General features: G+C 33.5%; 1 protein-coding gene across 4 annotated transcripts in view; it reads right to left on the bottom strand.

The window, feature by feature from the left end:
- The window catches only part of BANK1 (B cell scaffold protein with ankyrin repeats 1), a 327436-nt gene that overhangs the window by 300906 nt on the left and 10652 nt on the right, over nucleotides 1–15878 (bottom strand). The window contains exon 1 of one of the 4 annotated variants that reach the window (XM_077142681.1): nucleotides 5782–6908. The exons of the other annotated variants lie outside the window; for them this stretch is intronic. Within the exon in view, the coding sequence (XP_076998796.1) occupies nucleotides 5782–5848 (67 nt within the window). The 5' untranslated portion in view covers nucleotides 5849–6908. Of the gene's footprint in view, nucleotides 1–5781; nucleotides 6909–15878 lie in introns of those variants that run through there. 4 annotated transcript variants of the gene reach the window in all.

Here is a 15878-nt window from a genome sequence, read left to right on the forward strand (position 1 = left end):
AAAAGAGATGACTTATAGGCATACTCAGAAGTAGGTTTAGCTTCATCATTACAGAAATAAGTTTCTTGAGGGCTAACCTCATGATTCAGGGCTTGGCTTATTAAATTGGGAGCCCCTAGGGCTTAAGAGAATATCAAGAATCTCCCAGGTGGGGAAGTTTAACAGTTCCACATTTTTCTTCCAGTTCTCAGGGTTACATTTTATTTCCTGTCTAAAAGACCCTGGAATGTATCAGGGTATTACAAAAAGCTGTACAGAATAATAAGATTTACCTCCCTATTCTAGGTTCCATGTAATTAGGTTGTTTAAATAAACTGACCAGACAGGTCAAATTAGATAGTGTGCTACAGAAAATTTAAATATTTGGCAAAATAAGCATCTCTTCCTTTGGGCTCACACAGAAGAACTTACTTTTTTACTATAAAATTAAAGTCAACAAAACTTTAGAATAAGCTATGAGGATATACTCAGGACAGACTTAACACTTCCCTGTTATATTTGGCTGGGTATCAAACTAGACAGACAATGATATGATGTGTAGAGACAATCACAGCCTGTCTTCCAAAACTTTCCAAGAAAACTATACAATCAGTCTTTCTCAGTACTCTGTGGCCATTTTGTCAAAAAGTGGAAAATTGAGCCTTCTTTTTTTCTTTTAAATGCAATTTTGTTGAGATACATCACGTATGTGTTATTGTAACCTTTTCAAAATGGCAATGTGAAAATTATGCGTGAGTATGTATCATTTCATTGTAATTTTACATAACAAAATGTACAAATTAGGTTAGGTCAAATTATCATGAACCTATGTACTCATTACTGATTGTGTGTACACACTGACATTCTCAGGTGCTGCTTGGGGAAGTTGCTCTTCGCCTTTCCCTAAGAGGAATGTGCTAACACATAGAAAAAGCTTGAAAAATGTGCATGCTCTAGGACACAGCAGTTCCTTTTCTAAAAGGTTATCCCTCAAAACCAGTCCAGATGTGTGCCATTTATCTTAGTAAAAGTCACTTGGCCATCTAATTAGTCTATAAGGGGGGGGGGGCAAATGAATAAATGGTTACTTATATTCAATGATCAATGAAATATTATACATATATTTAAAATAGTGTAGAAATATATTTATTGATATTGAAATTTGCTAAGATACCTGTGATTTAAAATGCCAATCATAATATAGTATGTTAGCATGATCATACTTCTATTACACAAACATATGTAATTCTGTCTATATATATATCTAAAAAGCAATATTAAAAATGTTAAAATAACTATCTCTGGAAGATAGCTTTACAGGTGAGTTTCTCTTTGTTTTGATTTCCAATAGTCTATTTTTGTTCTTACAAAGAGCATACTTTCTGTATGTATTAAGTAAAAAGTAATAAATGTTATCATATTCAAAGTAAATTATTACTCTAGAGGTGTGGTATCCTTTCTGGACATTGAGTTTTGGGGCTAATATTAAAGATTCACAGCATAGAAGTCTATTTTGGCATTCTTATTCTTGTAATATATGCTTTTGTCTATTCGTGATTGTTGTGAATTTCCTGTTCAATTCTATTTCCTGGCATCTTAGGAAGTTTTGAACCCTAGGGTGCCTTCTGACTGTGTCTTAACATTTAATAAATACATTAAATGAAAAAAAGATTGTTTAATATTCTCGATTATTATCTGCCAAGGTTTGCCATGTGCCAGGCATGTTCCTAAGAATTTAACATGAATTACCTTATTTAATTTTCATGCAATTCTCATAAAACTCTACTTTTTTAATACTGATGACCACTCTGAGTTTCAGAGAAGATAAATAACTTACAAGGACCACAAAGACAGTAATTGATCTTTCTGCTGTCATCCAATCTCTCCCTATGAAACCATGTTGAGTATAAACGAAACAATTAATAAAAGCTTTTTAAATAGAGGGCTATTGTTATTAAGATGGGTCAACTTTTATAGGCTGGGAAAAGAAGCAATAAATGATGAATCTGAAACACAGAAATACAAAATTGTTATTCCTGGAAAACTTCATCTTAATAAAGAGAAATTACTCATGAAGATGCAATTAAACCTGTGAAAAAATTAATTAAAATGTAAATCTCCAGTCTAGCAACATAAAGTAAATGACAGCATTATACAATGGTTTTGTAGGAACAAAATAGAGCCACGTTAATTTTTATAAATTTACTGTAAAGTATTTCAGACTCAATAAAAATGCATTAATTATTTATTTATCTCACAAAATAGTATAATGAATGCTTAAACTCAAAGAAGAGTCTATAAATAATTTATATCAATAATTGATTTCACACAGAAGACAGATTATACCACATATTACCAAAACAATGAGACAATCATAGATCAAAATCTTTCTTATTACATACGCACAACATCAAATGGCATATTTTCTTATTTTTTGAATAAGATCTAATCTCTTACCCATATTTTGATTGTGTATAATAGCGAAAGATTGCATGATATATCTTTCCAATATTGCATTTCTCTTACTAATAACCAAAGTGCAGAATAAAAGAAAGCAGAAAATTACAAAGAAATGAGTTATAGCCATAATGGATTCAGTAATGATAACATGAACATCAATTTTGATACAATCACATACACATGCAAATATATCATTACTGAAATGATACAGTAAGTATAACTGAATTGGCTTTAGACTGTTATTTCTAGTATAAAGGGAAACAGAACTGGCAATTTCCCAAAGATGTTAGGGTAGTGAAATTGCACTTGAAGTCACATTTCTCCTCTAGGAAAGATGGGTAATTTCATTTATTCATAGTGGCAAAAAGCACCAATGTTTCCTGTACACTTCATATATAGAGTCATATAGCAGATGCTGCTGATAAACATCTTGCATCTCTGTGGCCCACCAGCTACAGCTGGATGGTCACTTACTAAGCACACTGACCACTTCTGCTTCTGCTTTGCTCTCTGAGGACTTTCTCAGGTGCTGTGCTCAGCCTGTGCACCAGGCGACTCTGGGCTGCTGGGGATTTTGTGCACAGAGGGTTGGGATGCAACACTCAGCCAGCGATGAATGGAAGTAAATGTGCAAATAACTCAATTTTCTCATTCTACTGGGCAGCAACTCTGAATTATATTCTACATGGTAATCAGAGGGTCCCTAGTGATCTTAAATTAAAATTGCCCAAAGCTTTATTCGGCTCACTAATACACACTCTATTGGCTTTTCTCCTTTCAGGTCTCACATTCCCCATTCTATCAGTAGTGCTTCCTGGGCTCATTCTCTAAGTAAATTACCTGCCCTCAAGGCCATTTGCCAGAATCTTCTTTATGGGAAATCTCTGTAAATAAGTGTGCTTGTTTGAATCTGTTGTGTATCCCAGAAAAGCCATTTCCTTTAATCAGCATTCATTATTGCTGGGTGGAATATTTCTGGTTGTTTCTATGGAGATATGTCTCCACCCATTCATGGTGGGGTTGCTTACCAGAGCCCTTTAAGAGGGAAGTACTTTGGAAAAAGCTTTAAAGCCCACACAGCCAGAGACCTTTGGAGATGTGCAGAAGGAAAACACCCCAGGGAGAGCTTCATGAAACAAGAAGCTGGGAGAAAAAGCTATCAGACTTTGCCATGTGCCCCTCCAGCTGAGAGAGAAATCCCACATTCACTGGCCTTTTTTAATTGAAGGAAACCTCTTGATGGTAGCTTAATATGGGCATTTTCAAAGCCTTGCCTTAATTTGGACATTTTCATAGCCTTAGAAATGTAAAATTGCAACTTAATATATTCCCCTTTTTAAAAGCCGTTTTGTTTCTGGTATACCGCATTCCAGCAGCTTGCAAACTAAAACAATATGTTATTTAACTTTATTCTATCTTTCAAGTGCAAGAGGGTATCAATGCACTTTAGGATTATGTTTTTCAGCTATAGTGAAGGACAAACAAAAATCATTTTTATACAAAATAAGTGTCAGAAATCAGTGAAATATGGTATTATTACCATCCGCATAGTCTCTTTCTAAAAATCATTCTTTCTTTTTCTTTTTCTTTTTTTTTTTTTTCGCGTGGCAGGCACTGGGACTTGAACCTGGGTCTCCAGCATGGCAGGTGAGAATTCTGCCAGCTGAGCCACCCTGGCCTGCCCTAAATTTTTATTTTCTTTTTTTCTCCACTCATTTTTAATTCTGATAAATATACATATATCATAAAAAAAATAAACATTTTAAGTGAACAATTCTAATTCTTTGGCATTAAGTACTTTGACAATACTGTGTAACTTTCTCCACTATTTCCATACCATTATTTGTCATCCCATAACAAAACTCATAAAGCGATAACTCCCCATTCCCCTCAATCCCAACCCTAGAAACTACTTTTCTGCTTTCTGACTATGAATTTTCTTAATCTAAATATTTCGTATATTAGACTTTATAATATTTATTCTTTAGTGTGCGACTCATTTCACTCAACATGATGTCTTCAAGATTCATCCGTGGTGTAGCATTCATTATAACTCCATTCTTTTTACAGCCAAATACTATTCCATTGTATGATGGTATACCACATTTTGTTTATTCATTCACCTATTGATGGACAAATTCCACTTTCTTGCAGATACAAGCCATGTTTGTCCCTATCAGTTTTATCAATAATAAAGGCAATATTTGATTTCCCTTTGCCTTGTTTTTTGTCTTATCACTAAATGCCGAACAACTCAAGCATGGAATAGGGATAATTATTAGTCCCCTGCATCCCCATTCCCAATAAAACCTGAGTTTTCTTTTACTGAAAATGAGCCCAATCCTTGAGTGTAAATATATCACAATTCTAAGTAACAATACTGAAATTCCATCCAATAGTAATAATATACAAAGTGAATTCAAATGAATACATGGTGTGTTCTATACAATTCATAGAGTTATAGTCTTACAAAAAAAATATTCTAAGTCAACTCAAAAACAAAATTTGAAACTTGAAGAAACATAAGCTGGAAAGTTTGAAAGACTTTCCCAAGTTCACACCACTGGTAAGCCACAGATCTGGGCTTTTAAATTCACATCATCTAATGTCAACTCTGGTTTGAGCATCAAAACATACCACAGGCAATATTATTGAGAAAATGAAATAAAACTGCAGTACCTTCCTCAGAGTTCCCAATGGAGAAGAGCATATGATCAGCTGATCAGATTAAAAAGAGAATAACATCAATTCCTCTGACAAATCTAATTTTGCTGTCCACATTCTGAGCAAGAGTTAACTATGTAGGTATTTCCCTTTTTATTTGTTTTACCCTACTGCCCATTTCTACCTTTTCTTTCCAAAGCATAAGATGGAGGTGGTAAAAACAAAAAGTCAAGAGAGTACGGTTACTCATGGCTTGAGAGCAATGATTGAATTAGTTCACGTTTTTCCTCTGAAATTCCTTCCATGGTCTTTAGGCAGGACTAACCACACAAACAAATGTTTTTCAGCCTCTATTACTGAAGTTCATAAAGTAAGGACATGATAAATACACTCCATGTCATGGAACTTTAGTGGGACCTTGAAATTTAATTACATTGGCAAACATTCAATAACACTAAAGATAGTAATGTCTTTCACTAGTTTTGTTGTGTGAAGAATGGCATATACTACATTATGAGAGCATAACTGAGTAAGAACACACCTTTAGCAAAATTTTCTGCAGAAATCTTATCTCCAAATTTACATCTTACCAGTGGGATCATAAAATATATTAGAAATGACCATGTATTAGAAAATATGTACATACTGAATCAATGAATAAGTTACATCCGTACTCACTTGTTGCAGGCAATACCAGCAAGCAAGTGACCTCCCCTTGCCTGAAGGCTGCATCTTCTGCAATCATTCTTGGCCAGAAGGGAAATAGCACTTAACAAAGTGTGTCTCCTGTCATTGCCAGAAGCTACTGGAAGTCTCCTGGGGCCTCTGCATATAGTAAACATGACTTCTGGGTAGAGATTACAAGATGGTGAGTAATAAAAACATCGGGTGCCACTAAAAAGTCCTCAATTCTATTACAGCATTTGACACTACATTGCTCCATTTTGACTCCATCCTCTTTTCATAATGTGGTCAAGTGCTACTTGTGTCAGAACCGTCTGTGGGTGTTCGGACTGAGGCCCAGGAAAGAATCACATGTAACTAAGCACAGAGATGTCCACTCAAGTTTGAGAATCGCTGTAGAATTGTCTTTTTTAATACTGTTAGTATTTCTGGTACCATGTTTGGTGATTAAAGCCACAATTCTTATCTCTCAATTCTTAAAGTATTAGAGAAAAAACTACTTTAGTCCTCCCTAAAAAAAAAAAAAAAAAAAAACAGATGGCTTTATTATGCTATTCATTAAGGAACTGAACACATTTGATTGATTCAATGCACTAAAATTATTAAATTACTCAAGATCCACCTTACCTTACAAAAGTGATTTTGTTTGTCAAATGGGCCAAATCACCTCTTTACTGGCAAAGGACACATATTTGAAATTATGTATCTAAAATTTGACTGCAATTCAGAAGTGAGTATTATGTCTATGGTATTTATCAGAAACTTTAAAAAGTAATATAGGCTGTGATTTGGGGGGAAATACAGTATGTAGTTAAGTGAAAGTAATTAAAATTGCTTAAAAGATTATTACAGCTCATATTAGCTTTTATAAATATGACTTTTTTATTAGTATTAATTCTCCTGTTCCAAGTGTCATATTAGGAAAATTAACAGCTCAGAATTCAGACACTAACCTGGTTACAATGGACAAGTTAAAAAAATTAACATTCAATTACTTTACCCTTGGTTCATATTTTGTATAGAATTGAATGCTAAAGGCTTTTCTGAACTGGAATAATGAAGCATTAGAAATTTCTCATGGGGTTGTTTTCATTAATATTTGACATTTATTCACAATTTTTATAAAAATATGAATTCTCAAAGATACATGATTTTAGAACATGAAGAAACAGGAAAAATATTATAATTGTGTATGTATTCTTCTCTCCTATTAAAATGTACCAGGATACTATCTATTAAAACTTGAAGTGCTACACTATATATATTTTAAAGATGGAACTATATAAAGATTCTTTGAAAATAATTTAAAAATTTATTCTTAAATAATTTTAGTAGTCCATTTTATTTATTGAATCTGATTGCTTAATTATTTACATTTAAACAGTGTAGCAAAATAGCCATCCACATATTGACTTTCTCCCCAGATACTAATGTTTCCTCCAAGTTAGTTAATACTAGTATTTAAAATTTTACTATTTAATTCTGAGGATAATCCTGTATCTTAATGTAGTTTACAATTGTAATCAGAATTGGAAATCAGCAGTACTTATATTTATAGATGAGATAGATGGTAGATAGATAGAAGATAGAGTTAATTCATTAGAAATTCTTAATGTTCCCAGTCATATTTAACAGGATAATCTTCCTTACCTTTTTATGACTTTGATCCTCAATTAGCTTAACATTTTAGAGTCCTCACTCATCACTTGGATTTAAGACCAGATTTTTAGAAAGTCAACAGGAGAATTTTACATGCTCATCCATAAGTATTATAATGTTCATTATAATACTTCAATGTCACTATTTAATAATATTTTAATGATTATTGTTAATAAATTGTTCAGACTTTAAGATACCTGAAGATTTTAAAACAAAAATTCCTGCCCTTAAAGGAACTTAAACATTACTAAAAGAAGATGGATTTGTACAATTATTTACTGCAAGACAGTTTATTTTAATTAACTAATTTTTTTGTATGCTGTGTGGCAGGATCACACTTCATTATTTTTCCATGTGAGTATCCTGTTATTGTAGCACCATTTGTTGTATTTTTGTTTGTTTTTTGCGAAGTGCATGGACCAGTAATCAAACCCATGTGTCCTGCATGGCAGGCGAGTATCCTACCACTGAACTACCCTTGTACCCCAAGACAGCTTATTTTAAATGTTTCATTTAGATCAGTGGTTGAAGAACTTTCTGACTTTATTTGTCCTAGAATTAATGTGAAAAAATTATGTTGTTAATAAAGTGTCAATAAATCCTTAACTAACTCAAAAATGAGTTAATGTGTAATTCACACTGAGAATTATAAACCATACATAGGACTCTTTTATGTATGTGCACACAAACTCATACAATTCAAGACAAATAATATCAATATTTATTTCTCAGTGGAGGACTGTGATAAATTATATTTTTAGCCTTAAACTCTCCATCTTCAAATGTTCTACAATGTGCAGATATCACTTGCACCATCAGAAAATATTTTTTAAAATTATTACATATGGTTCCACATATGGCAAGCCAAACTGACTCTAACTGTATTTTTATTATTAGGAGAAAATGGTTTCAAAATATTCCATTAACAAAATAAAATAAATAGAATAGTACTTGTATTCTAAATCTGCCATCTCTCTCAGAATATGCTTTCATCCTTTGAGGCATGCAGATGCAGTAGGGCTTTTAATAATGGAAGTAGACAGAGAGCGGTTAGCACTAAAGCCTGGTACAAGTTTAGTCAGATATACCAGGGAATAATCCTGACTCCATCATTCAAAAGCTCTTCAACCTTGGTTAAGGGACTTCCTCTAGGCTGCACTGCAAGTTTTTTCTCCCCTGGACAAAGGCAGATACAGATCCTTAATTCCTAGAGATAAAATTTGCAGTCTGTATGTCTGGTTTAGGGACTGTTATCCAGAAGCCATCAATTTAGTTTACCCTCATAACACTCCTGTGAAAAAGTGCTCTTTTTCTCCTATTTTGCAATTGTGGTAAATGAAGCATGGAGAAAGTAAACACCTTGCCGATGTTCACATATATACTAGTAAGAGCTGTAATAGCAGCAGTAGCCAGGAGTATTAAAAATAAGGAATATTAAACTGGTAAATCACTAAATGAGAACAAACAATAAAGGGACCTTCATTTTCATTTGGCTATTAAAACAACTGTGAAAGCCAGAAAAATGTTCTAGTGACGAATAAGTACATATCTTGCCAAAGATGACTATATAAGGATGCATCGATGCGTTCTTCATAATTGATGAAAGCCTATGTCTTTATGGTTACATCAAGTAATGTAACTAGACTGAAGGCACAAGAGCACCTGCTAGCTCGAGTCCCTCCTGTGGACTTCATGCAACTCTTTATCCAGGTGTGTTTAGAAATTTATTTTAGTTTCCTACTGCTGCTGCAACAAATTACCATACACTCAGTGGCTTAAAACAACACAAAGTTAATTATCGTACAGTTCTGGAGACCGGAAGTCTGGGCTCAGGGTGTCGGCAGGGCAAGCTTCCTCTGGAGGTTCTCGAGGAGAATCCATCTCCCTGTCTTCAACGGCAGTCCATAGTTCTTGGATCATGTTCCCGTTTGTTTCTCCATCTCAAGCCCCCAACCTCAGATCGAGTCTTTTCAAACTTAATCACTCTGATTCTTCCTGTTTTGTCTCCCTTCCCCATTTATAAGGACCCTCGAGATTGCATTGGACCCACGGGATAATTCTGGATAATCTCTCCATCTCAAGGCCAGTTGATTAGCAATCTTCATTTCTATCTGCAATCTTACCTCCCCTTTGCCGCGTAAGCTAATATGTTGACAGGTTCCCAGCTGTAGGTCATAGGCATCATCTTTGAGGGAAGTGGGGCATCCTGCTTAACCACAACATCTGACACTTTATATGGATGTGGTTCCCTCTGTTCCTTTTCTAAAGCCTTCTGACGTCAGATGAAATACATGGCAAGTTTCCTTCCAGCTTCTACTTCTCCTTGCTCAATGATTGCAGGTTAACCCTGATTAAATAGCTCAAATGATCATTGTTTAGATTTCTCAAGTCAAGGCAAATGATACATTAGAAGAATTTTCTAAGAGTCAATTATTAGGGGGTTGAAAATTCCTTTAAGGATGCAAAACATTAGCAGATGCAAGGTATTAGCCCTGCATTCTGAAAGTACTCTTTGTATCTAGCATTTTACAATATATTCTAGTCATATTTATATTACAACCTCTGTAATTTTAAATGCCCTAATGGTTCCCGTTATTAAAGATGCTATTTAATTAGCATTGGAGATATTTCACTTCCTGATATTTCAGTTCCAAGGACCTGGAAAATAGCAAAACTTTCTAAATTTTAACTATTCTGATTCAGAAACTCTGCTCCACTATTTGATTTCTCATAAACAATGCTTTTAAATTGATCTGTAAACAGATATAAAAATTACCTTGTATGTTGCATGTTTTTCTATTAAAATTACTGCTCTTTTATTTACTAAAATACTGGAAATGTCCATATGGGAGGAATACCTTTCTGATATGTGTATATATATGTATGTGTTTAACAATGAAATGAGTTTATTTCAGAGTGGCATATAGTAGTAAAAAAGACAAGCTCTGGTGTCAAGCTGTCCTGGATTCAAATTCCAGTTCTATCATTACATGAAACAAAATAGTTGACCTCTCTGAGCCTGGATTTCCCACTTGTAACATGGATAGCACCACTTATGAAATCAGTCATTTTAAGGATTAAGTGAGATAAACGACAGAGAACACTTAACATAGTGCCTGACACGGAGAAAGTATAAATAAAACTTTCTCTCAACTTTCTGGAAAGTGAATCTGTTTTCGTAACACAAAATCTGTCAGTGGGTGGGATGCCGGCTCCTGGAAGCACACAGAGAGGGCCATATGTAATAGGGGGTCGTGGCATGAGAATGGTATTCCCTTTAGAAGACTTCTCTAATCCTGATGATTTCCAGGACAATGTCTCAGTTTGGGGTTCTTGTGACTTGGTGAACTCCGACCCTATCAGAAAGAAAGTGTGCTATATGCCCAGATTCTGCCCCTCATTATAATTATTTCAATACCATGTTGTTTTCAATCTGTTTATTCATATGGTCACCTTCTACATATGGCAAGCGATAATGGTTTTCCATTTATGGTAGTGATATGATAAAGTATCCTTAAAATATATTATATTTTAGTTGAAAAAGAAGTCAGTCTAAAGAAAAACGTTTCCTCAACAAGAGGACGAGTAGTGTAACTAAAAATTAGTGAAGGCCTTATGAGAATGATTGACATTTGCAAAGCATGACCCCAGGGGACTATACCCTTGACCGCATTCTGCAAAAAGTGATGACTTTCTGGAACAGCAGATATGCACCAGGAGTCACCCCCAGTATTTAGAGAAAATACTTTGAGCTGTTGTTTGCTGAGGCTTACTGGTTCTCATGATCGAATTACTCAGACCTCCGCAGGCCTAGGAGCTGGTGCCATCAGATGTTGGGTTTGGGGAAAGTTAAAAAGAAATAAAACCATTCAGCATGTCCCATCCATATTTCACTCAAATTCAGACTCAGTGAACTTAAGCCACCTTTTTTTACACCCCTCGACTCTGCACAGGAGATCAAGAATAAATATTCGAGGAATGAATAAAGGAAAGATGATTACCCCTGCATAGTCCACTCTTCCTTTATAAATGTCCTCAATTCCAAATTTTTAGTGAAAGCTATTTTCATTTATTCAGTAATTTTCTTTTAACATAAGAGATACTAATTTAATTATTATTTTGAGTCAAAGAGTCTCTGAAAAATTAATGTTGTTGTCTCCCTCTCTCTCTCTCTCTCTCTCTCTCTCTCTCTCTTTCTATATATATATATATATATATATATATATATATATATATATAATGCCCTCTGGGCATCAAGGATCTTGCATGGCTTGTAAAAGGTTGAAGTCAGTTATTGACAGAGCCAGGACTTGATCTAAAGCTTTGAAAAACTATTCCCCATGATGCTGAAAACTTTTCACAGTCTTTCTTAAGGTTAATGACAGTCTTTAAGGAGGATAATCTATTCTTTTCTCATGTTTTGTTTATAAACATTGTATAATAGTTTTATACAGAGAGATAGTAAAATTGAAATATTTACAAATGACGCTTCAGTAAAAATCCATACAAACCTAACTTTAAAATGCATATGCAAATATTAAATCTTAAATATTTTAAAGCTACAAAGCTGAACAAAGGAAACCATCAGAAGTAAACAGGAAATTAGAATCTAGAAGTGCCTATGCCATGAGTCTTTATTACATATATTCAGTTATGTGCATTATTATCTTAGAAGAAAGGAAAAATAAAATAAAATGTATTAATCTTTTAGACATATACAGAGGATATTAAATTCCTTTTGATTTTAGACCATAAGCTTAGTTTTTCTATTTGCTCTAAAAGATATTTTAACCAGCTAAATTGTCTAAGTTATATTAAAAGTTTATAGAAATCTTAGTAAAAATGACTATATTTATTAATTATCAGATTGCAAGTTAATTTAGTATTGGGAAATGCTTCAAAATTCTCTGTGCTAAAGTCTACATGCTTTCTTTCTCTGATTTGTTTTTTTTGTAATCATAGAAAACTTCTTTTCAAATCAAGCAATTTGAAAAAGATTGTTGAAGCCAATGTGGCAATCCTAAGGTAGCTATAAGGACTCCAAGCATATTCTGAAATGAGGCATTCAGAATGCTCCAGAAATAAGGCATTCAGAAATAGCTACTTTCTTTATCCTTTTTCATTAGCTACTCACTCTGTCATTCTTTCTACTAGCTAATCAGGAAGCATCTATTAATGTACATATCTCTGCCGAATGGATGCCAGCATTTACCCCTTCCCTTAGAGAGCATTCAATGTATTTGAGTAGTAAAAGTTATAACTAGATTAATGTTGTTTTCTACATGGCCTATTAAGTTAGTCAATTTCAAGACATAAAATGCATTTTCTGTCTAAATTACTTACATTGACATCAGTTAGTGTTATTTTAGGTAGACAAATATTTCAGCAATAATTTACTTGGGTGACTCTTAACAGTCCATATGTTTCTTCAAATATATGCTTAATTGACAGACATTTCTAAAATGTAAATATTCTGTTTTAGCCATTGTAGTCAAATTGCTCTTAATTTTTTAATGTTTTGATGAATGATTATCCCAGAATTTAAGCAATTGGATGCTATTTACAGAATTTACACAATTATCAAAAAGTAGCATGTTTACATAGTCTAACAAGAAAATACCTGCAAAATCATTTGACCAGTTCAGATGCACACATTATTTAAATATCAACTACTTACACATACCCACTTGAAATATTAGTATGCATAGAATTCTCATATGCACATATGTATACTGAAAAATTTCAAGGTGTACTATGCTTTTAATAAGTTATATTCAGTATAATCCTTTAATGTGGTCATATTGAAATGCTGTCCCCCCAGAAATAATACTAGAAATGTACAACTCTCTTTCCTACTTTCATTTTATTCACACACTTCACTTTTACTAATAGACACTCTCTGGTTTTCTCCCTGTTTTCTCTAACATGCCCAGTTCCCATAATCAGAACTTCCCACTGAAAAGGAGGGTTTAATCAAGGAAATTAAAGAAACAGGAAAATTGCGTGTGTCCTCCTCAGCCTACCAATGAAAATTTCCCTACTTCTATATTCCCTTCAGTTTCTATTCCTATCATAAACCTTCTCCTTCTCACTCAATCAAAATATGGCCACCAGGAAAGGATGAGAACTTTACACTATGGTATGCATAACTCCAAGGAAAACATTGCTTAAAGCAGAGCTACCACATGCTGGCTGAAAGAATTATCTCCATTTAACTGGGATGATAACTTTGTGCCAAAGAACTTATTTTCTACCTCTGTTAAAAGATGACAATGCATCCCATGGTTAAATACATTTGTGAAACAATGGATTAGAGGAAACTGAAGATTCATTGTTATTTGCAGAATTCTGCAGACCATGAGAATGTTCTAACATGCATACTCAAAACTTATTTCATCACAGAAAACTTTTTTCCCAAGGCACACACTTGCTACAGAACACAACTGGAGCAACAAGCCTTAGAAGAGTGAGTTCAGATGTTTCAGGCTTTAGTCACCAGATGAAAACAGTCTATATCATAAATCTTAATGTCCCACTGGCCAGTCACCTACTCATCCAGCAACAGCCATTAGAATTATCAATTACATTGTACCTACCATGCTCCAAGGATGATTAAATGTTCTTTCATCTTTTGCTGATGAAAAAATACAATGTACATAGAGGCCTCATAACAGAGTTGCCTAAGATCATAGAACTCCCAAGTGATACAGTCAGGCCTCAAACTCAGAATGAGAAACCAAAACTCAGGTTTGGTGTATGTATCAGTTCAGAAATTGACTCTACAGAGTCAAAGTGACAAAATATTACCTATGGATGTTACACATATTTTAATGAATCTTCTATATTTTCCCAAGAAACAAAAATGCACTGTGTATTAATGGCTAATTTCTCAGCAAAATGACCTTTATCAGAGAAATAAAAACACTGTCTCTATTTTCTTTTTCATAATTACAAATACGTCCTAATTGTCCACACATTTATCAAAGCTAGAAATTTTCTTGGGAGGGGGCTGGGTAGGCAGGTATATTTCTATTATTCTCCTGACCAAAGATTTGGATGAAGCACTAAATAAATTTATGCCCTATAGGTAGTAAATTGCTTCAGACAAAATTTAACCAGTCTGAATATATCGCCAAGTATTACCTATACAAGAACATCAAATATTATTATTACCTATACTATGATATTAGAAATGCATTCATCACAAAAGCCATGAAGAAATGAGTCAACTCAATATGATCCAGTTTTGTTGGATTTTGGGTAATATATAATATAGTTATGGACCAAGTCTCTTCCAGGAATAAAGAAATGAAAAAAAGTAACCACATTTTTATTTTGAAAAATGTTGTCTAAACAGCATTAAAATATGAAAATAGGAAAAACATTCTTTAACCATTAACTATTTTCCCTGAAGACAACAACTAAAATCATATATTATCATATAATTTGTTTTCATAGCAGAACATATGTCTCATCAACTTGCAGTGTATACCCAAAGATATGTATATTTGAGAAATTATAGCATTCAATATAGTGAAGAGAAAAATTAATCAAGAGAATAGGAAAGAACATTTATATGAGGTTCTTAGTCTTGTCATTCAAATGTTTGTAGCATGAGCCAGTTACATTCCTTCAAATAAAAGTAAGGGTTGAACACTCTCATGCTGAAAGTAATATTTGCCATTTGCTGAGCACTTGTCATATTCCAGGTATTTTACATGCAGAATTAAATTTAATCATCATGATGCTTCTATAAAATAGATATATTACCCCATTTCAGGTATAAAAAAATTGCATCTTGAAGTAGCTAAGTAACTTGCTCAAAGTCGCAAGACCAATAATTGACAGAGCCCAATTTTGAGTCAATATAGATAGATAAATATAGATATCAGTGTGTGTATATATATATATAATACATATATATCTATATGAACAACCAGTCCAGTGACTTTCTAATTCCCCAGCATCCTGATGGTGACAGTAATAGCAGATTCCCCTAATGGGACAGTTATGAAAACTGTTCCTGGTGGCCCAGTTTACATGAATTTTGCAAAAACCTAATTCCCTATATTAAATTTCTTTCTGCTTAAATTAATTTCTGCTTAAATAAACAGAAAGAGCTAAGAGAGGATATAGACAGAAAATAGAGAGAGATGGAAATGAAGATAAAGATGGAGATGGACATAGATAAATAGCCACAAATGTGAATACAATTTGGGGCTGTAATTATACTTTAAAATAACACAATGTTAAATTAGAGAACTGTGTAGGAAAACAGGTGAATGATTAGAATATTAGTTCAACTGCGCTATAACAAAAATTAAAATCTTGATATATTTCAAACTGCAAAACTATATGCATATTTGAAGATTTTAAAGATACATTTTAAATCACTTGGAAAAATTGTTGCATGTTTTCTTTCATTTTAGCAT

Source organism: Tamandua tetradactyla, chromosome 24 (genome assembly GCF_023851605.1).
Source record: "Tamandua tetradactyla isolate mTamTet1 chromosome 24, mTamTet1.pri, whole genome shotgun sequence".
In the NCBI taxonomy this organism is placed as follows: Eukaryota; Metazoa; Chordata; class Mammalia; order Pilosa; family Myrmecophagidae; genus Tamandua; species Tamandua tetradactyla.